Source organism: Plectrocnemia conspersa, unplaced genomic scaffold (genome assembly GCF_051122295.1).
Source record: "Plectrocnemia conspersa isolate PC_06_02 unplaced genomic scaffold, ASM5112229v1 ptg000012l, whole genome shotgun sequence".
Lineage (NCBI taxonomy): Eukaryota > Metazoa > Arthropoda > Insecta > Trichoptera > Polycentropodidae > Plectrocnemia > Plectrocnemia conspersa.
Genome location: NW_028277176.1, coordinates 7,984,079 through 8,009,851, shown reverse-complemented (window position 1 = coordinate 8,009,851; position 25,773 = coordinate 7,984,079). Strand labels below are relative to the sequence as shown.

Below are 25,773 nucleotides of genomic sequence, written 5' to 3'. Positions count from 1 at the left end.
ATCTACTATTTAATTTGTATTATAATGTTATAGATTGATATGTATTATTTTATTTAAATTTTAGACGGTGAAGCTATAAAGTCACTCGAACATAGACAAGGCGATAAACAAGCTAAAGAGTTCCTCAAGAAACAAAAACAAAAAATTGGTTTACCACACTGACTAGCCACGTGGAATAAGATTGTTAAAAAACGAATAGCATAAATGTGATTTGATATGTATAAATCGATGCCTTAACCTAATGGTGATTTTCGCCGTTCAATGTCATTGTCAATATATACATATACACTATGTAAATATAATATGTATTTTAAACAATATTTTGAAGGTCTTTTTTAAATATTATTTTTATAATTAACCGGAGAAGTGTAATCGATCAATTTAAACCACAACGATTCTATAAAGAAAGCTATTAATCACTCAACTTACTTATAAAAAAACAAAGAATACATTTTTGCTTACTTCATTTAGCGACAATAACTGAATCTAGTCTCAGATTTTTTGTAATTAGTGATTAAATTACATAGCATTTCGTCTTTCAATATGTAATATAAATAAGATTGAAATTTATATTATTAATGTGCCTTTTATAAATTTATTAGTAATATTCAATTGAGATTAATCAATAAAAATATATAAATGTATATATGTAATATTGCATGCTCTAATATTTATTCCACTTATGCATTTAGAGTAAATTTCAATATTTTTAAATGCAATACTTCACACTGCCTTAAATGAGATTCGTCTTTTGTAAATATTATATTTAAATTAAAATTGGTACTTACAGTATAACTTCTAAACAGCATTAAAACTCAATCTCATTGCGTATATTGTATATAATTTTAAATAACGTAAAAGCTAAGATGAATGTTCCTTGTTATGATACGTAGATACACTTATATTGTGTATTGTTTATATAATATTATTTTGAATGTTTTATAACGTTATAAAGATGAACCTAAATACATATTTAAATGTATGGCTCTATGTAGATAATATTTAATACATTAAATATTGAATCAATAAATTATTTTAATACTTATATATTTTTTGACTACTGGTATGTTTTAATATGATTGATTGTCTACTATTTATTTATTGATTAACTATTAAGTAAATAGTTAGACAGGTTAAAATCAGTTATTACAGCTTGAAATCAATAAATGCAAGTGACGAGAGTGAGTGATATAAGGGCGTGCGTTACATGCTAGAAATGCTGTAACTGCTTATCGAAGAAAAATAAAAGTAGATTACTGTAATAAAATGTATATTGATGCTAATAATAACCAATTTTAAATATAGAATAATATTAAAACAATCTTCAATATATACTCCAGAAAAAAAAGTTATTCTAAATATTAATGGAGATTTATCTATAGATGAAAAAAATAGTCGATGAATTTAATAAACATTTTATCTTAATTGGAACTTTTCCATCAGATCCAATACAATTTAACATCGATAATATAAACACTATCATAAATATGGCTCAAGTTAACAGATCTATTTATTTTCAGCAAATTAAATTAGAAGAAGTTATTATATATCCAAACAAATGTAAAAATAGCTCGGCGTCTGATACTGGTGGCATAACAATTACAACAATCAAAGCAAGTGATAGTCTTATTGCTTCTATATTAGTAAAATTATTCTATAAATGTTCGAAAAAAGAAATATTCACAGATTGCTTAAAAATACCAAAATAACTCCTTTATATTATAAAGCTGATGATTTGAGGATCACTAACAATTATCGCCATATATGTATCTGTGTATAACTTCGAACTTTTATGAACTGTTTAATTTATAATGACATCCTAAAAATTAGCTTAGAAAAGCGCCTTAAGAATAAAACATTGTTGTTTAATTCGATGATCTTGTTTATGGAGAGAAATATTGCGGTCTTTACAAGTTTGATCATCATCAAGTTGTAATTTTTCATACTCTTACCATTTTCTCGATTGAAATAACCTGTTTTTTGTTAATTCAAATTACATTTTTAGAGTTAAAATATATTAATCAAGAAACATTTTAATGAAGATATCGATATTTCATATATAAATAAAGTTTGCGTTTAGGTACTTTCATAACTCTTATAATACAGGTGACTCGTTTGACAAGTATAACTATGCATTGGTGTTTATGAGCGTGTATTCCATAACCACCTTAGCTACCAAGAACTTCTTCGAACATGTTATCCTTCCTTCGCATTTTCCTCGTATTCCAGAACAAGTATTGGTATGAAAATCTAAGTATATAATTTAATATAGTAGAGGTAGACAAACTTTTAAGGACTACATTCGACAAAGGTGTAGTCCTAAATAAAAAAAATAAAAAGTAAATATCACGTCATCATTATATTGATATAATAAATTTATCAGCAAAAAATATTCGAGACTGCACAACAATCTTTGGATCTTAGCTGTCTTCACGTTTTAGTGATTTTAGGTTATAGAAACGGTTCTTTTATACCCGTTTTTGCGTCAAATTTAAAGCTTTTATTTAGTAAAATTAAAGTATAGCGCGTTTTTTTTTTTAATTTTTAAAGATTATGTTTTCTCTCCGTGATGCTTCGCAAAAAAAAATATTTTGCATAATCTGGTGATTTTTAAAAATCTTTAACCCTTAGAAGATGTTCCCTTCGAAGTTTAGGGGTGTGCAATGGAAGCTCGATAAAGCAAAGAGAAAAATCACAGCACCAGGGCTTGGATGCTCGTCTTAAAAATATATGCTTTCAAAACTAGTGATATCCCTTGCGACTGGCGAAGGGAGGGTGTTTCTCGGAACCAACATCTATCAGAAAATGAAGAATTCACTAAAATTTCTTTCGATGAACCAATGCTTTTTATTTTACGTATCGTGTTATACGTTTTCCAAGAAACGGCATAGCAACACATATCCATGGTTTTAATAATTTGCCTTAAAAATAAAAATATTATACAGTGCTCGACTGCCTTATTTATGTAGCGAGAGAAATAAAAAAAATCATTCCAACTTCATTCATTACTTTTTGTCTAATACTCAATTCAACATTTTGTTATCTCTGAATTAGCTGGTTGTTGCCAATTACACAGTAGCAGTTGTGATTGATGATAAGGTGTTGCTCTAATAAATTTTTTATTTCGAGGTCTTTTAATGAACGCCAGTTTGTGTCATTTTATACATGTTTAGTAAGAAGTTTAGCGTCACATTTATTTCTGGTTATTTTTTAAGTAAAATAATTCTTTAAAATTGCTTATTCGAGAGTCTATCTAAAATTAAGGGTAATTATATTTTGCTAAAAAAATAATGTTAGTATAATTTAAGTAAATTAATTACTTTTAACATGATTTCAAGTTTACGGTAATATGTCATTGAGTCCATGCTTATAAGTAGTCCACAGCTTCCAGTTTCTATAACAAGTGAAAATAAAGAATATTCTCGTACAACTAGAGCTTTCTAGACTCAGATATACTATATTCTATGCGAATTGAAGGCAGTTGCAATTTGCACTTCTCAAAGAGTGCATCGTACGCTTTTCGCTATGGCTGACAAGGTATGCTCATTTTAATACCTAGTTTAGGGTTTTGATCCAATTTCAATTAAAAGTTTCAGATTGTAATTTTCCTCTCATTGCTGATTTCATTACCAAATATAAAACCGACACCTGTAAGATTTGTGGAACTTAGGCCAATGCTGTTCGCCGCCCCCATTAGCCACATTCGATGGAATGCGAGAGGCTATTGGCAAAACGATTTAAATTCTCTGCAAGACGCGAAACCCAGATCTTACCACATGCAACATGTAACATTTGACGACGCCAATGTTACGAATAAATCAGAAAAATACGTCTTTCCACACCACGTTCAGTTTATAGTGTCTCATCCTGAAAAAATGGGACAAAAGTCCAGAGCTCTTCATATATCATTGGAGCCGTCATTGAAAGACGTGGATTCTAAAGTGAACATCAAAGATACGTTTTTAGACGCTATTCAATTTATTACAACGCCATCGCCGAAACGAGCTACGACGACGAAAAAACCAAGAAAACCAACGTCGACGACAAAGCGCCCCAAGCCTCAACCGCACGATAAGCCTCAACCTAAACCGGTAAAAGGTAGTATAAATACAAAGCAGGCAGTAGACGACATAGCGGTGGATGCAGACCCGATTCGACCAGAAATCGTAATATACGAAACATCAACGTCCACGGTGGCCACACCTCTAAGGCCGCAGAACAACAACCTGGCAGGTCAAAGTCAAATAGGCAACAGAGAATCTCAGATGGTCATCAAACCTACGGTAATAGTGAATATCAGGGGCACGGTCTCGAACACAGACAGTGATATAAAGGTTGAGAGCAGATCGAAAGAGTACGACGAAGCGAACGCCACAACCATACCGCAAAACGTATTCCACATAAACCAAGAAGTAAACATAGATAGGACGTACACGATCGGAGACGATGATCTGGGTCAGGTGAAGAAGGGCAAGAAAACTAAATTAATTGACGTCACTGACGATGAAAATCCTTCCATAAGCACAGATATTGAAATAATAGATGGTGAAGATCTATTAGGTGAAGTTGTCAAGGTGAGTCATAATCCGAGTAAAAGACCGAAAAGCATCCAAGATTTAGAAAAAGTTATAGTTCTAACACAAAGCCAAGAGGACAACGAAAAACAAATAATCTTTCAATTTGGTCCTTTGGGAGGATTCTTAAACGTTTAAGCGTGTATTATAAATATATTATTATTTAATTTAATAAATGATTATTAATATATTTTGGTTGCAGTTTCATTCCAATTACATTTCAAAAGGTCAAAGTACTTAATTTAGGGCTTTGCATAAAATTGTCACGATTGCTTTCTTTTTAGCATAATTTATGTGGGTTAAGAAGTCACTTCCTATTTTGGTGAAGATAACAGGAGAGTACTGTACGTCAACCCACACATCAATAATAATATTTTGTGTATCTAGTGCATACATAATGTTAAAAAATAGTATTTAAATAATTATGCCAGCTGACAATGATCGTCATGGTTGTATTGACATAACCGTTCGAAATGTTGAAGAGTTGTTAATCATTTTTTAAGTAAAAAAACAACTTATGAATGTGAGTTTTTTTTAATTTTCGTTGAACGGTTCTTCACCTCGTGCGCGCACAAGAAAATATATTTTCTATTATTGGCGAACAATAGTAATATTGCTATGGATACATTGTTATTGCTGTTAAAAATTGCGATCACGTTTAAAAGAGGGTTGCTAATGTGTTTCCTATGTGCGAATTCGCCGTTTGGACACATCATATAGATTTCGTGAAGAAATTGGTAAGTAATTTCGCAATGGTACGATGTATAGCATTTCAATTTCGACAATGGTGAATTTGCTAATATCAATTAATCAGGCTCAGAGGAGTTTTGGCAAGAGTTTAAAGAAGTTGCTCATTCATTTAAATAATAAATTATAAAATTAAGCTTGTTATATAAATACAATAAAAATATATATACATATATGTATAATATGTATGAAGGAAGTTCAGAAAATAAATATATTTTATGTAAATGTACTTAATATTTAATATGTACTTTTTTATTAAAATTATTAAATTTTGAGTAATTTTCTTAAAAAAACTGTGAATTTAACGTCAAACATAAAATTCTCTAAAATATTTTTTTTATTTTATAAATTGATTAATGCTGATTTTTCTAACAAAGAGCTAGTAGTCTGATTATGCAAAAAAATATCATAATTTTTTTAATTAATAATGTTTTTTAATAGTTCAAATACTTTTGTAATTGTATAGTCATTGATAATAAAAAATACCTCTGCTGATATTATATGTATGTATTTGAAATCAAAGGATGCTATGTTTAAAATATGTTTATTTACGTTGTATTGTTTTAGGATTTAACCTTTATGTACAATTTAGGTACAAACAATTATATTATTTATGTTGAGTATACTATCTGAAATTAAGTGGAAGAAAAATTAGCAAATATCACCCATTAACAATGCTAGCATTATTTTTCAACACTACTAAAATTAGGATAGAAGTTATTTTTTTATCAAAAGCAACATTAAAGAGATAATTGCCCTTTTTACTATGATTCTTGTACTTACCACTAATAATTTCTAAAAAAGCAAACTTTGTGACTGGTTTAACTGTTTTAAGGAAAGTCACAGTGAAATATTGCATATGCATAGATAATTAGATACGTATCTATTCGATACAGAAAGCTTTAAAAATAGTATATTGAAAAAAAACTGTATATATTAAAAAAAAACTAATTATAGTATTAAAAAAATTTACTCACTTTAATTGAATCAATTACACATTATGCCACACTGATGTAATATTTATATTAGACATACTATATAATATTATATTATACATACTATCCTATATATAATTGTTCTAAGCCGTCGCTTCAGCTATACAATGAAACATTATATGCTCAATTTTCGGTGTATAATATAATAATACACGTAAACAAAGGAAGTATATTTAATTATAATTAATAAAAATAAAAATAGAGTTGTCACGATGATTTTTGAGCCTCCGCTAATGTATTCCTTTGTTGTCGACCAATGAAAAATAAGCATTCAAATATAAACAAGATGGCCGACAGTGCCATAACAACAGTTTCAAATAATTATTATTTATTAATAAAATTTTGCTAAGCGACAATAATTTTCATTAAGTCGTCATGTGCGTTGCTCCATTTGACTGAATATAAATAATTGGATTGCAAATTAACTAGGTATGTTATTACTATGAAAATAAAATATATGCATAATGTGTGTAAGGATTATAAGAATACATTTATTAAACTAGATAAATAATCATAAAACAATCTTCGTAATGAAATCTTCAAATTTTGAATTCCCGTCGACGGACCCCGAGACCAAAAAGTGAGTTTTTCCTTTTACAATACATAAAAATTATCATTGCTTCTGATTTGTTGGACATATTCGTTAGATTTTACGTACATTTTAAACGTGAACGTGTAATATATCCTTAGTATGTATGAGGATTGAAAGTTAATGTCGATCAAATCGGTGCCGTCGCAGCGGAAACGCTATATATATCAGCGAACGCACAGCTTATAAATGTGTAGTTTCTTGGTTGTTATCTAATAAATGACATTTTACAATGATTATAAATATGTGATTGCATACCTGGAATAATCGATAGCCAAAATATCTAAGAGTGGGTTATTTTTAATTCCGATGTGGCAAAATATTTATCTACTATGTCATGGTTTTTTATCAATTTTTTTTCTGTGCAATTATTTCTCTTTTGGAACAGCCAAATTCAGGATATACAGTTACATCAAACTCATGTAGAATGTTCTTTATAAAAAAATAATACTTGCTGACAGTGACTTCAACTTTTTGTTTATATATACAAATTCTACGTTGTCGTCATATAGGTCATCAATTTGTTCTATCATTGCTTCTGAAAAATTAAAAACATTAACCTTTATGCAGTGTTAAACATAATATAATCCATAAATGAAATTTAAACAACTGAAGAACAAAATTAATGGAAGTTACCGTAGAGGATTAAACACATAGATTGGCATCACTTCTTGAACTGATAAGTCGTACGTCATAATTTAATTGTTTGCCATACATAAATGTTATAAGGTCTTTCATTGCTTCTGAAAATTAACTGTAAACAATACTATATAGCGGGTAAAATGCAACTTTTTGTTTATACTAATATGAGATTTTTCATTATTACTACCATTGTAATATGTTTAATTAACTTTGGTATGTATACCTTTAATTGCCAAATCACTGCTATTTGTTTTTTAATATTTGATCCTAGAAAGTCAATATTAATTTGTTAGAATAACCGTGGTATGATGATTCACATAACCAAATACTTACTGGCACACTTATAATTTATAGTTTTTTTATATCATCTATAATTCCAATGCTACAGGATTTTGTATCATCTTCAATTAACACTTCATAAGAAAAATGCTGTGATTATAACATATTTCACTGTTTATTTAATTGCACCGAGCCGCGCATAGCGAGCGTTTGACAGATGACAGAAAGAGTTGTCACATGTAAGCAAATTTGAGACTTAAGGGAAATCCCGGTTTTGGGCGCGCTTGAAAACGAACTATGAAATTAGTTTTATCGATTTAAATTGTGAAACACTTATCAAAATATGTAGAAAAATCTTCAAATTCTAAAAAAAATATTTTTAATGAAATTTAATAAAATATGTTTAGTTTATACGGGATTTTAAATATAATATAAATAATGTGGATTTGTATTAGCTTCTCTATACAGAAAAAGTTGTAATTACATTTTGTCGAATGTTGGCAATTTAAAGATATAAATTTTAGAGAATTTTTAAAAATTCGGTTAAAAAAACATTTTAGTGTCCCAAAATAATTACTATTTGCGCTGTCACAATGACAGCGCGAAAAATGCTGTCATTAGCAACCAACTACTAAACAGTGTTGCAAAAATCCCTCTTACTGACGCTTTCGAAAGGAAACTATACAAAATTGTATAACACTAATTTAAATATTTTTTAAATTATTAAGTTTCAGAATAAAATTTCAAGATTTATTAAAAATATTTTTTTCAACCCTAAAAATATTTTTTTTTTATTATGGACTTCAAATATTTTTATTTGATTTTAAAAATGTTTATGATAAATTTTAAATATAGTGCAAACTTTTTGCACCATATTTTATATTTATCAGGGAAAAAAAATATTTTTTAATAAAAAAAAAACAAAAAAAAAATATTTTTTAATAAAAATTAACAAAAAAAATTTTTTTTATTAAAAAAAATATTTTTTAATAAAAAAAAACACACAAAAAACATTTTCATTTCCCATCAAAATCACAAATGAACAGAAAAAAAACGCTTATATAATCCTAAACAAATCCGGAATAAAAAATACGCTTATGTATTCAGTCTCAGATATGTATAATATGCTCTCGAGAGTTGGATCAATGGACTCATAAAGTGTTATATGGAATAATAATTTTTATTTTGTAAATTTGGCACTAATTTTTAAACATCGTTAAACGTATAACATACAAATGTATGTATAATATTATGAAATTTCTCAAATCTACGTTTTTCTTTAACCTTGAATTTGATCTGAATTTTAAAATGTGGTACATTTTAAGAGCCCCATAAAGAGGCAATGAATAAATTTTCAATGTCCACATAGCAAATTATCGTAATTCGATTTTTTGCATTGCAAGCACGATGTATATAAATGTAACCTCACACTACAACATCGGCTATGTTTGAATCAATAATATAAATGTCTATATGAAGTATTATTATTACTATTAAAAATGTGTAAAATAAACAATTTTTAAAGGTTATATATCTCTGGGATCAGTAATGAAAATTTATGATTTAGTAATAGTCGAGGATATAGTTTATTCGAGAGAATAACATATATTACTCTCGTATGCAGATGACATAGACATATTTAGTATATCTAAGGCGATGATTCTAAAAGTGCTTAATTTTATTGAATGAGTTTAAATTAAATTGCAATTATTATAATATTATATCATATCAAACACTCTTCTTTCTGGATTGTTCGAGTATGAAAATGAAGTTCAGAAGTTGACAAAACCTTAACTAAAACCACCATATGTGTATGTAAATTAGAAAGTATGTACCCGTAAAGTTTTGTTTATTTTCTGTTTTCTTGACAATACCTTTAGTAATGACGTGTTCTTGTTTTAAAAAAGCAGACCATATAAATTGAGATCATCTGCCCTATATGAAGGTCGAGTCTGGAGCATCTTCAAGGTTGTCTTCTTTCTGTTGTTTATTTTTATGTTTTATGTAAATAAAAACAATATTGACCAGTTATTAAACCACAAGCATAGTACATATTACTAAATAAATTATAAGTAATTAACTTGATCGAAAATATAGTATATAAATAATATATAATGTTAAATATTAACTATGAACTGTTTTAAAATTAAAATAATCGATTATAAAGCATAGCTACATATGTAGAAAGGACCAAATATATACATATATAATATAGTCAAATCGGCATGTTGTATGATATTTAAAACTTGATAAGTTTTTTTTAAATGCTTGATTTTTAAGATGAGATCTGAAAGATTTACGATACAGTGTCTTTACTATAATATCTATTTACTGCACACATCATTCGCCCGCATTTCCATTTCTAAAACAAAATAGTTCCGTCTAATAAAAATACCTCTCATCTTTTTATAGCAACTAGTTTAGATCCAAGAGTTAATATATTTAAAAAGGCATACATTTATGACAGCATAAGCTACATCACATCCTAAATTGTATATATTGCATCAACTGTCGTAAAGATATATTTTTAATCAATTTTGTTACTAAATTTTATGTTATCAAACGAGTTATTAAAATCAACATCGGCTAAAATAATAAATTCCTTTTATAAAGACGATGATGATGATGAATATCTGCATAGTTCATCGGCCTCTTTCATCTACATTTATGATACAAAATCCATTTGTAAAACGAGTTTATGAATATAAAAATAATCATTTATTATCCAAAGAATTTTTTTGTTAATCTCAATCAAAACAATGTTTGTTGAAATATGTATCATAATGATAAATGCTATCAGTGCCTTTAATGGCACTCTAGTTTGACATTTCTCCAACTACGTTGGAGTCTTTCAAATAAATTCGCATAAATGTCAAGGCGAAACGGACACGATAGGTTTTAAGCCAAATTAATGAAAGCAATCCTTAGTTATGCCTTTCAACTAAAATGATTTAGTACACATACGTAGCTTATTAAACGACCGAATCATATAAATTGATTATAAAATCCTGATAAATTATATAAATATTTTATCGTTTGATTCAGTTTAGATGTATTACGTGATCTTGGCCTCGACCAGGGTCTCCCTTTCCATTATATACATCTTCAGAATTGCATCAGATTGAAAAGGAAGTTTCTATCGTGTTCGTCTAAAAAGGAGGTCCCCTCTCTAAGGCTCCTAGCTGTTAAATTTATAAACTGATGTGTCACACTACTGACGAGCAGTCGTATTGCCAATACAACCGGAGCAAGTTCAGTGCGAGGATAGAAACTTGACCATATCTGACTAGTCAGTTAATAACATTTATTTTTGGAGTGAATTAAATAATACGACTATCAATATGTGGCAGAATATTATATCGGTAAGATAAGTGTCCATTATATATTTTTTATTTATTTTAAGAAAATTTAATTCATCCTTAAAAGCTCTCCATGTATTTGCAATGTAAATGTAATGTACAAATATTTGGCTAACGTTTAATTAAATCGCATTTTTACCGCCCCCAACAGACATTATGATAATATTATAGGCGCTAGAAATTATAGCCTTGCTCCTTTAATTCATAGGTCGTAAAGATAATATTATAGTTGAGGATGAGGGAAGCAAGGTCAGGAGAGTTCGATGACTTTAATGATTCTGCAAGATGAAATCTTCATCTGAAAATATGATTTTAATTTTAAATGAAGCTGTAATTGTATGACTAAAAAAAGCAGATAAAAGAAAAAATCTCAAGGCTTTCTTGAATTTATGTTATCATCATCATCATCCCACTTAAAATGTATTTGTCTCGTAAAGTTTTATTGTTATCTGAGAGTAAGTGACTTATATTTAAACACCCACATTGCATCTATTTATTATAAAAACACATATAATTAACATATTTTTTTTATAAGATTAAAAATAATGTAAAATATATTTATATAATCATTAAACATTTTATAAAAGCTCATAACTCATAAGTGTCAATGATGTTGAAAATATATGTTTTTGTGATCGTAATATGTAAAAAAGTTGGGTTCTAAAGAATATTTCAATGTCTTTATTTTTACAGAATTAATAGTTTAAATTTTCGTAATATTTTCTGTACTTTTTTCATACGACTTTTTTTGAAAGCAATAACTTGATACTATTTATTTCATGTTTTATAAAAGATTTTTAAGGTCTTTATGTATTACATAATATGTGTTTTTTACCTAATAGTCTATTCAATAAAATATCATTTAGTGGAGCGATAAAGATTTGATATTAATAATTAAAAAATATTTTTTTATTGACACAAAGACCAGATACTTTATTTACATTAGTTTGTGATTAAGATATTACATATTGCTCATTGTTCATTATACAAATTCATTGTCACTCACTCTTTTAATTTAACAGAATAAAAGTCACTTTTTTCTCAATGTAATTACAAACACTGATATTAATTCAATAATTTTATCTTGGTATTACTATACTCTTATTTCAGATTATTTTATATGTTTATAAACCAGAATTTTTATTTAATTTAAAAGAATATATTTCACTGTATTATTAATTTATATTTTGGCATTGTATATTTTAAAAATACATATTTATAATACAGAGCTTAAAATTGACCTTCAAATTAATATAAAATATATTTATGCATTATAAATTATTTTAATCAATAACACATATAATAAATTATCAAGTTCAGTGTAACATTAGAATCGCTTAATAATCATAAAATATATACTACGAGATAAGCTATCTTCTAAGATTAGACTGAATATATTATTTATTATAATGGCAATAAATAAGCGAAAAAGTCAGTGCTTTACGATAAATTGATCATTGTCTAATAATTACCTACTATAATATACAGACTGTAAATAAAAATTAAATTCTTATAAATGAGACTATCACAAAATAGTAAAATTTAAACAACTCTTAAAACATATCATGATGATTTTTTTCACATAATATTATTTTTGATATATACCATTATCATAAATTAAATCAACTTTTTAGCTACCCACATTTATTTTATATTTTTTATGATAAAAACAGCAACTAAATTCAAGCGACATATATTCGATGCTAATCATGTTATATAACTGTTAAAAATTATTCTAAATTAGTAATATATGTAATATAATTATAAAAACATATTTATTTAGAACCGTCTTTTTGATACAATTTGTATTTATTATTCATACATATATTAGCATTTTAACGAAAATAACATGTATAGATTTTTTCCTCTATTTTTTATATAAAATACATTTACTAGATATCATTCTACAAATTACAATCGTGATCATTACCTCACATTAAAGCCGCCCCTTAATTTTTGTCGGCGATTTGCTTACTAAAATCCAATCATAGCAATCTCCCAACATCGATATTATTAATCAAAATCGATTTATGTCTCCATTCGAAACACATATACAAGCATTGTCGATGTTTAACACATAAATCTACAGGTGTTACCAGGACATTGATCTCGGTAGCAATTCCTCTTGCTTCTTAATGTCAGACGGTACTGTCAATACCATATCGGAACATAGAATCGTGGGTTTTTTTGACGTGTTCCACATACTTATTCGACTCATAATTAGACGTTAAATTTACATAACTGATGATATTTAGAGAGCGTGCGCGAGCGAAAATGAAACGCGAGTTCAAGTTCATTATCAATTCATTAAATCACACGAATTCCACGAGCTAGGATTTAGTAGGTTATTAGCTATTTGAATACAATGACAAATATTTACATTACTAATGTACTCATATACATATGTTTATGTACATATTTCATTGACTGTAACATGTACAAATATTTTTATTTTGATATAATTATATAATATTGAAACTAAAACTTTCGCGATTAAAATAGTTTACAACCTCAAATTTTTCGACAAATATATTATGAATCAATATGCATGTATTATTTACTGCATTAGTTTTTCTTAGTAAGCTTCAGTGTTTTTTTAATAGTCTTATGTTATAAATTTGCGGGTATCGATCGAGCTCTTATATGTGTCTTTTTTATGTTAAAAACTAAATTTATACCATTTTCAAAAATGTTTTATTACTGCAGCATAAGAAAGGGTGGGTCCGTGCCAGATGTTTGAAAATATTCATGCGTTCTTGAAAGATTATAATGACAAAAAAGTATTTGAATGACAAAATTTGTTTCCAATTTTTCAAACTACTCTAATCGGCTTTATCTTTGCTTTATTAATCTAAAACTACAATCAGATTAGTAGAAAGCACTTGGTGTGGGTTTAGGCAGATTTCAAAACATGTATGGGGGCTTTCATTGAGTTACGCTATAAAATTTGCATTTTTTAATAATTCAAAGAGGTTGGTTTTTGTAATTGTTTATTGATGTTATAGTTACAATTACATAGTTATTACAATGATACGAGAGATCGGCGGCTGAGGCGCCGCTGGTCGTCGTCGCCTAGTTGCGCTCCACTAAAGAATGTATTGCCCTCGGTGGAAGAGTGTCGCTTAGTTTTTGTGGTCAAGCAAATTGACCCCCCACTTCATGTTTCATATCCTATCAACATTTTTATTTGATAAATATTTTTTTCTCAAAACAGAGAATAAAAATAATTTTAAATTATGAGTTGTGGGTTATATAAGCAAAAACGCATGGTTTCGAGCTCAAAGCGCGAATTTATGAGCATATAGGGCAAAATCACAGCCAGGCCTAGATTAAAAATCTAGTAGGTAGATTTTTTTATTGCTATTTATCACAAATTATACATTTTTGTGAAAAAATTTTTAACAGGAAAGTTAATTTCTGATTATAAAAAAATATACGATGTGAAGTAAATATTATAATACAATTATTTTTAATCGGCGTAGAACTTTACATTTTTTGCCACAAAATTTATATGGGTTATTAAATTATGACATAAAATATATAATCAAATTTAATTTCATCAAAATAATCCATTACTGGTAGCCGTTAAAAGTTTAAAAATACATAACTTCTATTTATCATTATAAATATAGCTTTTAAAATATATTAAAAATATATCTAATGAATATTTGGAAATATTTGCCAAAATAAAAATAGTTAAAGAACTTTGTAGGAAAATAGCGATAATTACTTGGAAGAAGGCAATAAAATAAATAATGTTAATATTATATAAACAGTTGATAATTATAAACAATTCCAACTCTATTATTTCTCATTAAATATATATTATGAAAAATAATGTTGATATTCCATTTTTTTCATATCTAGCAACGCATATCATCGTTGTGTTAAAGTCTAACATGCATTAGTCAATATTCTCAAAGTATTAGTTAAAAAATGTTAACTTCATATAACATTAAAAGATAATTAACCATCTGATTTATATTTTTATATTCACAAAGTATATTATATAACTAATTTTGGTCAAAAATCCAGACAACCCAAAAAAATCATTATTCGTTGCAATCGCGTGCAAATTCTTTACAGACAGTTAGTTACACATATTACGGAGACGCGTTCGTGTTTTTTTATTACAAACAAGCGCTCATTAGCATCCAATGCAAACGTAAAATTTTGCAAACAATCACAGTTAAAGTAAACTCACGTATCCTCGAGGTGTTAATCAATTCTCGGTCACCATTATATTCTCATTTATGTGTGCCAGTTGGGTGTCACACACGTACGGTCTACATTCTACCGAATGCCTGTCGCGAATATCATTAAAAATATTATCCAACGCCGAAATGTGAATGAAATAAAGCTTGGCTCATTTTTTTCAATGTGCAATACACAAGATGTGAGCTGAATCGAAGACGTTACTCATAACGGTAATCTAAACTCTTTGCGCAACGACATAATTGGAAAGTAATTCACCTAATACGTTGCTATTTCATGTCTTATGAGATTAATGTGGGATTATGTTAAGTTAACGTTTAAGTATGTGGATAAGATAGTTCAGGTTCGGTGGCCATATAATATAAATATTTTTAGTAAGAAGTTCACTAACCTCTTAGTCACGTATTTAAATACGGTCAGTGCGAAAACTTCGGTGACAAATTTTACGCTGAAAATTTGGTATGGTAATACGTTGCTTAATGAGGCCTTTGAGCAAAAGTTTACCACTACTTTGCAGTTCTGATGCTAGACAAGTGGCTTTAAAAAAGTCTTTGTTGATGCGAGGGCTCTTGAAATGCATGAGAGTCTCTATGACCATTTCTATGACCAATACGATATTCATTAATTTGTACAATATTTAGTTACTACCGTTAACAAACTGTTGCGAAATTTCAGATGCTGTGATTATTGTTTATAGTTTTTGATAGTCTTTTTGGTCATTATTTGTGTTTGGTTCTTGAGTGTTTGTTTGTAAACCACCATTGTTTAAAATAACGCTTTCTAATGATCAATTATGTGGAATTTCCTAAAAAGTCAAACTTCTTCATGGATTTCAAAAATCTGTCAGGGCCATTGCTTACTCAAAAGTCTTGTACTTGATTGTTTTAAATATAACTTGTCTGTAATGCACATTTGTTCAATTGTAGCTTTTTATCGTGTAATTATGTAGAATATCCTAAATGTATTTTCTCTCAAACTTTATTGCTCGTCGACAATCGACAAAAATAACTTATGCTTTTAGTTGTGTTATTAAGCATTCATATTTATTTATAACAATAATACATATATCTAATTAGATACATTAACATAACATTAGACCTTTTTTAAAACCTCTTAATGAACTAAGTACATGAAAAATAGATAATACCAATATAAAAAAAAAACTGTCTGCAGATCATTAAACCATAAAATGTGAATATAATTATATAATACAAACACCTACTGACATGTATAAATTAAAAACTTGTAAATATAACTATGTAGCTTTTATAATAATTCTTTATATATATATTTTATCGATTCTAAATCAACCCGTAACAATTCAATATTAAACATTTTAAGAATTTCTACTCTAAATTATATTGATAATATATATTCTAAAACTATAATTTATATACTATATACGTATAACCATATGTTAGTATACTTTAAAAAAAATAAGTTAAAATAAAATCTTTTTATCTAGAAATTTTTTTTTTGTATGTTTGTTTTTTAGATATGCTTTATAATTATTAATAATAAAATAAACACTGTTTTATGTACAAATTTTAAGTTACACGTTGATGAATATAATTGCAATTAATTTTATATAAATTATTTTTTAAAATAACTTTAAAATAAATAGTCTGTCGCGATTTTTTTGCTTAACGGTTTCATCCGATTCAGAGTCGGAAACCATGATTAGGGAAGTGCTTTTATTCTTTCCTACTCTCGGGCTAATGAGACGATTTGGGGGCGGAAGCAGATTGTAGAATATTGTTCTATGTTACTTTTCTTATAAGAATGGGTTTATGCTAAAGCGTGATGACCTTAATTAAAACATTGGGAGAATTGGCAAAGCTGTCACTGGGCACTGGTAATTTGGATATTTAATGCCTACATTACTCTGACTTATTGGTATTGATCCATTGAGTCACCGACTGTCTTTTGTTAAGGTCAATTTTAAAACTGGCGTGACGAATACACTTGTTCTGCAAGTCACACATATTTGTACTAATTAGTTTTATCACGCTGTAATGAGTAATCATGACAAATTTTAAATCACGCTTAACGGATTTTACAGATAGATACATTTAAAGTTATTCGGAATAGGGTTTTTGCCACTAAATAAAAAAGATTTTTAGAACGATTTTTTAATTTTAATAGTAAATATTACTGATTGTTTTTTTCTTTCCTAAGACTTTTTGAAGACTCCACATGCTGATTTTATAATATATGTAAATTTAGGCTATATACATGTATTTGAACCTCAAATTGATTTTCAATTTTTGTTTTTTATAAAACACAATAAATAATTTACTTATAATATAATCATTGGTTATGAATAACTTATAATTATAATTTATAATAAACATATTATAGTAAACCTTTAGTCAGTTTAACACTCATCTTTTGATTTTCGTGCTAGATACGTTCCAGGAAACCGTGTAAATCGAGGCCTATAACAAAATTTGTAATAAAACGATTGAAAAGTAATCGCGTGTACTTTTTAACATTTCTTCAAATTTAAATAAAGTAGCCAGTAAGACGCTTAAAGGAATCTAGTTAGAGTTCTATAAAAATTGCAACAGACGATAAATGGCGAGATGTTTTCTCCGAGCGGTGGTGGAGAAACTGGCGCAGAAATGATGTTCGTGGGAGTCCCTCTCGGGATTTGAGCGCCCATGACAGTATGTTGTCTGCGGGCGATGGGCTTCTGTTGATTTGTCGAGGGTACTGCTTGTGTCTGCGCTCTCTTCATCGGAGTCCAGGGCTGCAAAGCTTGCTGATCAATCACAATCATGCAGCAACCATCCAGCCAATATATGTACTCCTTTCAGTGAAATAGGTATATACGCCTTTATAAAGCGACATAGTCCAAGATCGAATACAGCCACGGGAATCTTGTGAATCCGGTGATTTATTATATCCGCGACAAGGAAATATTCTTTCAATGACGGAGAATATTTACAGTAAAAACAAAACTCGTGTTATTTATGTGATTTTCTGGTCGTAACGAGGGCTTTTGTGTGTAATACTTGTTTATTATTTATTTTGAGTATACGTATTCTATTCATACCATTAAACCAATTAAATTTAGTTTCAAATATAAAAAAAGAATTAATTCCATTTATAAATCTATACTTTTCTAATATTAATTATCACATTTTTCAGATTGCTTCGCTGCTGATATTAGCAAACTTCGCATCATCATTTCCACAAAATGTCCAGTGAGTATAAAAAAATGTTACTTCTATACCAACTCGTGTAATAAATTTCATATGTCACCCATATAAATTTAACATTTGTATAACGTATGTATAAATCGTGATGAATTTAAATGAAGACGAAATGAATTAATTCCATTACATAAATAATTGTCATATCAGAAGTTCTGTCACGATATGCTATTTCAACGGTACGCGAGATGTGAAATATCCACTTATTAAAAACACGCCTATGACAGGCTTAATCTTTTAATTAAAACAAGCAAAAAAATTATGTATTCGATATCGAGGGGTTTAACCTTATTTCCATATTTGATGAACTTGACTGCATTCCAATGAATTTCTCATACATCAGTCAAACATTGACTTTATAAATGAATATTAACAACACTAATACATCGAAAGCATAATGATTTACCTCTTTAATTTGATTTGCGATTTTATGCTTTATTAAAATCGGTTTATTTGCTAGTGAAACTATAAGTGTGAGAAGATTACGTCTTTAAATAAAAGAGGTAAGTCAAATTATATATAGATATTAATAAACTAATTATTTTTTTATTTATAATATTCAAAATAATTCCAGTGAAATGTTATATTTTTTCAGCATTGAAAAGCAGCGTATCGTTCAAATGCCATCTGAAGAGATTAACACTAAAGAATATCTTAAAGAATTGCCGATAAATGAAAAAGATGCTGAACTTTTGACTGAAGATATTTTGAATAAGATTAAAAAAATAAATGTTGAAATATTAAACGATGCCGAAGAAACCACAGTAACAATAATAGACAATGATATCGAAACAACAACTTTTATAGATGAGAGTACAACGTTAGAAGCAACAGAACCTAATATAGATTGTGATAGTTCAACCGAAGTAGATACATTAAAACATACTGAAATTACAAATGAACTACCTCAAGAAATCAAACAGAAAGTAATTAAAGATGTTAATTACTTCGCCCCTGCATTAAAGCCATCATATACTATACAAGAGTTACCATTATATCAAGTTCCAAATAGATATCATATCCATACTTATTATTCAAACATAAATAGAAACGGTTTACCAAAACCTTATTATCTGCATAAGAAATATCCTGTTCCGATTGTTTTAAATCCAGTGCCGAATATGATGTATCAAAATTATCCGATTAATAGGCAGTGGCCTTTACAATTTTCTCAATATTTTCCAATGATGTTCAGAGATCAGCTTATAACTTTAGTGAATGGAATCACAGACATGGTCCGTTACAATCCGTTTGTGTTTAACAAACGTTCCAGAAAAATCAATAATAAAATTATTCCGTTCATGAGTGATAATCGATTTGGAAAAAATGTAGAGGTATTGCCTATTAAAAATATTGGAAACACAGCTGAAGATCTTAAAACTGAAAAGAAAAGTCTCTTCGGTTATCCAAACTCCAATGCTTTAAATTTCACCGAAGAAGGAGATAGTAAAGTTTTAGATTTTGTCTTAAAACCACCTTCTGCTTCATCTCAAAATTTAGAATCTGATATTCCAGATAACAAGTTGTTTCGAATCGCTAATAGAAGACCTGATGCCGTCACAAATCCGGGATTTTTCATCAAAAGATTGAGAGTCAGACAGGGAGGTGTCGCTATAGCTGGTCCAGGAGGAATCGCCACAGCAGGTGGTGGTGGCACAGCTATCGTAGGACCTGATGGTGTGGCATATACCAAACCGAATGGAGTTGCCATCGCTGGTCCCGGTGCTAAAATAATTTCACTTCCTGAAGACTTTGATCTTAATAGACTGATTGAGAAGTTATCGAAACATCAGATCACTGATCCAGAAATTGATGGTGTCGATCAAAGAGAGATCAAAGGAGAGTATGTGTACAAAGATGAAAATTCAACATTTAAGAAGATATTTGTACCTGAAGGTGGCAAAATTGTGGCCACTGGTCCGTCGATTTACCGAAACCCTTCCAATACTGATATTCAATTAATATGATCTTATTTGTGTAAAATGCTGTATTAATTTTGTAATATACTTGTTAAAAACAGTGTTCATTAAACCAGAATGTCACACTAGAAATAATATTTTAGTGACGAGGCTGAAATAATTTAGTATTATTTTTTTTATATATGATAACCATAATAGTGTATAAATATTTGTTAATTTTAAGTTAGACATAAACTTGTGATATAGATTAGATTTTAACTTTCATACCAGTAGCCTGAGAAAGGACAAAAAAACTGTGTTGTTATTTTGATCTATCTGTTTTAATATGATTTTTTATAAAAACATTCAGTTAAGCTTTATTTATTTATTAGATACTCTAACAAAATAGTGGAAGTACAGATTTGTTAGTAATGATTAAAGTAACAATGATTAGTTTTTAATGATTACTTCAAGTAGTATATCAAATAGGTTGCTTGATATTTTGAGTTGATCATGGATCATACTAGTGAGAGCAAAGTTGCTTTATTATGCAGTTATCCCTAAAAAAGTTAATCCCATCATAACATAATTGTAATTTAATATAATGCTGCATAAAATAATTGAAAGAAAAACTGTGCTGTTATTTTTATTTATCAAGATATTTTCTTAGACCTGTTTCTTTCACATGAAATGTTCAACAAAATTTACAGTTAGACACACGAATAAAATGGCGAAAGTTTTAATGTCAATAAATATTTTTTTATGACTATTTGTTATTTATTATATTGTCCAGATTTTTGTTGCTCCTGTTCTTCTGACATTAACAAATTTAATCAAACCAAACAAAATTATGGATGTTTAAATTTTCAGTATTGATTTCAGTGATACTGGCTAGTTAATTTTATGATTATTTGATATTTTGAGAAGATCATTATAACATAATTGTACTGTAATTTAATATGGCTTAAAATGATTGCTTGCCTTTTAATAATTATTTAGCTTGATTTTTCAGTCTACTAATTTTATTGTAATAATCGTAACACATTACACCAAAGCGTTGTTTTTGTTACATAAAAATGTTTTATTGTTAACTTGTTGAATAAACGCAATCATTACTTAAAACCATTGTTTTATTTATTTAATTGTTTTAATTTTAGTGTTGTTTCGTAGATGTCGTTGAAGTTTTTTTTAGAAAAAGCTTTGCATGATAGATATAATTGCATGTAATCCGACAATTGTGTTTATCTGAGGGAAGGCATTTTTTCACTTCTCAGATACTGGATCCCTTCATTTCGTCATTGGTCGCCAACATTGACGTCCGGATATGGCGAAATAGCACCAAAAATGGCTCAAAGAATAATTAAAAGTACTAACTTGTATTTAGTGAGAGGAGCTCCTACGATTTTCCAAAGCGCTGGCAATTTAAAAGCTATGCCACAATCGATCCAAGAAAGGAACTCGCAAACTTTGATTAGTATCAGACCAGAGAAGGATACTGTAATGGGCTCAAAACAAAGACAAGTTTTAATATTGAGCCCTGAAGCTTCTTCGACAGCGGAAGCTAGAGGAACAGCTGTATCGAATCCTATAGCTAGAGCGATTGTAAAACAAGGAAGAGATGTAGATATAATATTTAATCCTAAAGCAGTTGCTATTGCTGGTCCTGGTGGCACAGCTCACGCACAATCTGATCTAATAGTTGATTATTTTGAATAGAACAATGTATTCATAGTAAAATGTGATTCTAAGTGCAATAAAAATGTATTATATTTTATTTGTAAATAAATATTAAAATTTTTAATTAATTTTTATTTAATATATATAACATAATGTAATGTAATAATTATAGTTAAATTAAATATTTTTTATAAGGTGGCTTCAACCAGCGAACGTTGTTAATCTGCCGTTCTACGGAGGCGCTAAAGGACAAGTTTTGCAAATCAGCAAGGATTCCAGAGGCGATATATTGAGTCAAGTCATAGTACCAGATAAGGCCACTCTAGTCGATCCTTCCAGTCAATTTAATATGATAAACATGCAACATTTTGCAAACAATTTGTATAACATCCACTCGGCCGCTCAAAAGTTGATCGAACTACAAGAAAGGACGAAGAAGACGGGACAATTCAAAAAAGACGATCAAAATGTATATGCTTCAAACTTATCTATTCTGGGAGAGTCTGCTCAAAATTTAGCTAAAATTGGCGTATCAGAAGGACATGATCTTTCTCAGTTGTTCTTAAACAAGAAGCCGTATAAAGATGTCGGAAACAGGAAGCAAGATTTCAACGATGACGAAGAAGACTTAAGTTTTTTTATATTTATATTAAATATGCATTTTAATAATATTTTAATATTTTTATTTTTATCAATATAGGTAGGCGAAGAACCTTCAGATACTGCCGAAACCGGAACTGAGCCCGATGGCCAGGATTCCGTGCAAATTACCCCCCCATCGGACTCCGCATCTGTAGCAGAAGCAAAACCAGTCGGTTAGTGCATTTATATTTTTATATACTTATAATACCAACGGTTCGCCTTGACATCATATAAATTATCTCTTTGACATTTGACAACAATCAAATCTATTTTTTTAGGAATAGCAATCGCCGGAGAAGGAGGAGTAGCTTCTAGCAAACCGGTAGCTACTGCTGTAGTAGGACCTGGTGGCTTAGCTATAGCTAGACCTGTAGCAACAGCAATCGCTGGCGTAGATCCTAACAAAGTTGGTCCTATAGGATTGGGGAATAAAATACCATTATCCGCAAGAAAGGCACCAGAGAGAGTCGAAACTGCTCAAACACAACAAGTCCATTATTTACAATATCCAGAATATCAATATAATCAACTAGCTTCAGCATATTATCCAATCCACTATGCAATTTAAATTAAATATATTTTAAAAATAATGAAAAGCAACAGACGAGATGTAAACCCAACATTTTATTTGTCATTGTCGATTACAATAAATTTGAGAATCGAGATGGTTATCATAATTTACAATACATTTTTGCCATTTAAGACGCCCCCATCCTTGCCAAGAATTGCACTTTTGTATATAATATATGTAGGCATATTGTCACTAATGTAAAATTGTAATATTTCAATGTATAATGTTCATTTTGCATTTCGTCCTAAATGTTTTCGTTTTTTTATGTGCGGATTAATATTTTTAATTAATAATCATAATACTCATTTTATGTAATTGTGTATAACACGATAATGTTGTTTAATAAAATATTTTTTATACTATTACATTTTTTAAATATATGTTTTTAATTTTATACAAAACCTTTATTTCTATTTATAGTAATGCTATAATTTTAAATGAATTTATTTCGTGACGCAACTTAAAAAAATGTCAATGTAGTTTCTTACAGTACTTGGCGTAGTTTTAATCAGATTTATGTTATATTGTAATTATCTAAACTAAGTTAATCAGTCAGTCTGAACTATATATTATTATTATTATATTTAAAAAAATAAAACACTCCATGAAAACCTATGAAAAAAAATAAGTGTTGTCAAAAATATAAAATATATTATTTATATTTAGAAATCTACCTAAATTATCTTTTAAAGTGAAGATAAAATCATTTTATTAATATTTTACTCAAATGTGAATCGTATTATATTATAATTTTAGAACATAATATGACTGTACACATTATAAATATTTATAATAGTAATCTAAATTAACTATTTCATATATACGTTAAAAGCTCTTTCATCATATTAAAAATAGTACTATTTAAAATCATATAAAAAAATGTCTTTTGAGATTTATCGAACAATAAAATGTCATGAACTTTCAGCTAGTTGCTATTTTATTTATTAGCAATTATTTTTAGAATGCATAAAATGTCAGTTAATTTTTATTAGATAAAAATACACATAGCGTAATTTTAAGAACCTTAATTTCTCTAATTAAATTATTGTACATATAAGTACAATGAATTTTCGTTTATACGTTTATATGAGTAATTCTCCGATTTCAATCAACTTCTTTAAAATATAAAAAAAACTTTAATTGACAAAATATCTACTGGCAAATGAAAAATTATTTAATATAAAAAATTTTAACGTTTTTAATTTTTTTAATTTTTAATTCGTTGTTTTCTAAAAAGTGTATTAAATATTTTTTGTCAATTTTTTTTATTAAATCTTTTTAGAAGATCACTATTACATTTAATTTTAAAATTATAAAAATCAAAAAATGAACGTATGTTAATTTATAAATTAATTTTTCATTTAATTATTTACGTATTTAAGACTTAAAACGTCATTTGCGACGCATATTCAATTTTTTAATAATCATGTAACTATAGAAACACGTGTACCGTTTAGTTATCACATTGGTAAATCAACATTTTCGGGTAAGTCTCATATTGTTTATTCAAAAAAATCCCTGAAAAGCACTAAAGACATAAAATACAATCTCTAAAATTCTAAATTCGTTTCGCTACATTATTATTATTGTAATTTTATTGTGTATTGACATCAACGTCCCTTGGTGTTTGATCCACGACCTCGAACACGTACATATTTTACGCTGTCAGAATAGATAATAAATAAGATGATTTTAATTCTCTTGCTCGTATTACGATTTTATATTATAAAAAAGTCGTCATTCGTTGGAATCTTCCAAGGAATAAACCTTGTATGGATAGTATTATTGTTTTCCTTGATAGGAACTATTTAATATTGGTTGTGTGCCGAGATTTTCAATACACACAATACTGATGAATATGCACGTAAACGTATGTGTAATAAGATTTATTTTGATATCGTATGGCATATTTTCACAACAGTGACACGTAGAAACTCGATACCTACTTACATTTAGTATTATTTTAAATATAAAATCATAAATTATATTAAATATGAACTGTAAAACAATCGATCAATATTAAAATATTGCGCAAGTGACATTAAAAATAATAAAGTCACTCTCATGGATCAAACAATAGTTTGCCATATCCATCTAAGGCTGTATTCGATATCAAGTATGCACTTGTATGCGTTTTTTCAAGGTTGTACTCTCATTAGCAATGATAATGCCACTGTCAAAATTGAAACACTTATGACATAAATAATACAGTAAATACTTTCAACGTATGTATTTGTGTTCATAGAAGAATAATAAGAATGGAAAATGTATGCTTATCGTGTTTTTTTTTGTATCGTAGGCTGTTGTACTAGCTACACAACAAGGGCAACTAAAGTTCATTGTACTGTACGTAGTACATAGTATACT

General features: G+C 28.3%; 3 protein-coding genes and 1 long non-coding RNA gene across 9 annotated transcripts in view; 3 read left to right on the top strand and 1 right to left on the bottom strand.

Moving 5' to 3' along the window:
• Window positions 1–1,045, top strand: part of stac (C2 and C2B_Munc13-like domain-containing protein staccato) — a 37,823-nt gene extending 36,778 nt beyond the window's left edge. For all 3 annotated transcript variants that reach the window (XM_088199692.1, XM_088199691.1, XM_088199693.1), the window contains one exon: window positions 65–1,045. In XM_088199692.1, the coding sequence (XP_088055818.1) occupies window positions 65–162 (98 nt within the window). In that variant the 3' untranslated portion in view covers window positions 163–1,045. The remainder of the gene's footprint in view (window positions 1–64) is intronic.
• A 184-nt stretch (window positions 1,046–1,229) lies between these two features.
• On the top strand, window positions 1,230–5,400 carry LOC148228102 (uncharacterized). Its single transcript, XM_088199838.1, has one exon. It carries the CDS (start codon window positions 3,675–3,677, stop codon window positions 4,710–4,712), a length of 1,038 nt encoding a protein of 345 aa, XP_088055964.1. The 5' UTR covers window positions 1,230–3,674; the 3' UTR covers window positions 4,713–5,400.
• Window positions 5,401–6,778: 1,378 nt separating this feature from the next.
• Window positions 6,779–8,063, bottom strand: LOC148228101 (uncharacterized). 4 transcript variants are annotated; one of them, XR_015811658.1, is made up of 5 exons: window positions 7,881–8,061; window positions 7,771–7,814; window positions 7,542–7,659; window positions 6,975–7,443; window positions 6,779–6,907 (listed from the first exon to the last, which is right to left on the bottom strand). It is a non-coding gene; the product is annotated as an uncharacterized LOC148228101 (long non-coding RNA). The 4 variants fall into 4 exon arrangements; XR_015811656.1 differs by having other exon boundaries at window positions 6,779–7,443; window positions 7,881–8,063; XR_015811659.1 differs by having other exon boundaries at window positions 6,779–7,443; window positions 7,542–7,671.
• Window positions 8,064–11,024: 2,961 nt separating this feature from the next.
• Window positions 11,025–23,768, top strand: LOC148228100 (uncharacterized). The gene is made up of 6 exons (XM_088200175.1): window positions 11,025–11,188; window positions 18,554–18,609; window positions 19,214–20,578; window positions 22,389–22,821; window positions 22,894–23,008; window positions 23,114–23,768. The coding sequence occupies exons 1-6, from the start codon at window positions 11,168–11,170 to the stop codon at window positions 23,401–23,403; spliced, it is 2,280 nt and encodes a 759-aa protein (XP_088056301.1). The 5' UTR covers window positions 11,025–11,167; the 3' UTR covers window positions 23,404–23,768.
• Window positions 23,769–25,773: the final 2,005 nt, after the last annotated feature.

What these genes read in the sequence shown, in the direction of transcription:
- LOC148228102 (XM_088199838.1), top strand. Translation starts at nt 3,675, where the DNA reads ATGCTGTTCGCCGCCCCCATTAGCCACATTCGATGGAATGCGAGAGGC.
- LOC148228100 (XM_088200175.1), top strand. Translation starts at nt 11,168, where the DNA reads ATGTGGCAGAATATTATATCG. An exon ending in TGTGGCAGAATATTATATCG is followed by an intron (nt 11,189 to 18,553) that starts GTAAGATAAGTG and finishes CACATTTTTCAG; the next exon opens with ATTGCTTCGCTGCTGATATT. An exon ending in TCCAATACTGATATTCAATT is followed by an intron (nt 20,579 to 22,388) that starts AATATGATCTTA and finishes ATTTTTTATAAG; the next exon opens with GTGGCTTCAACCAGCGAACG.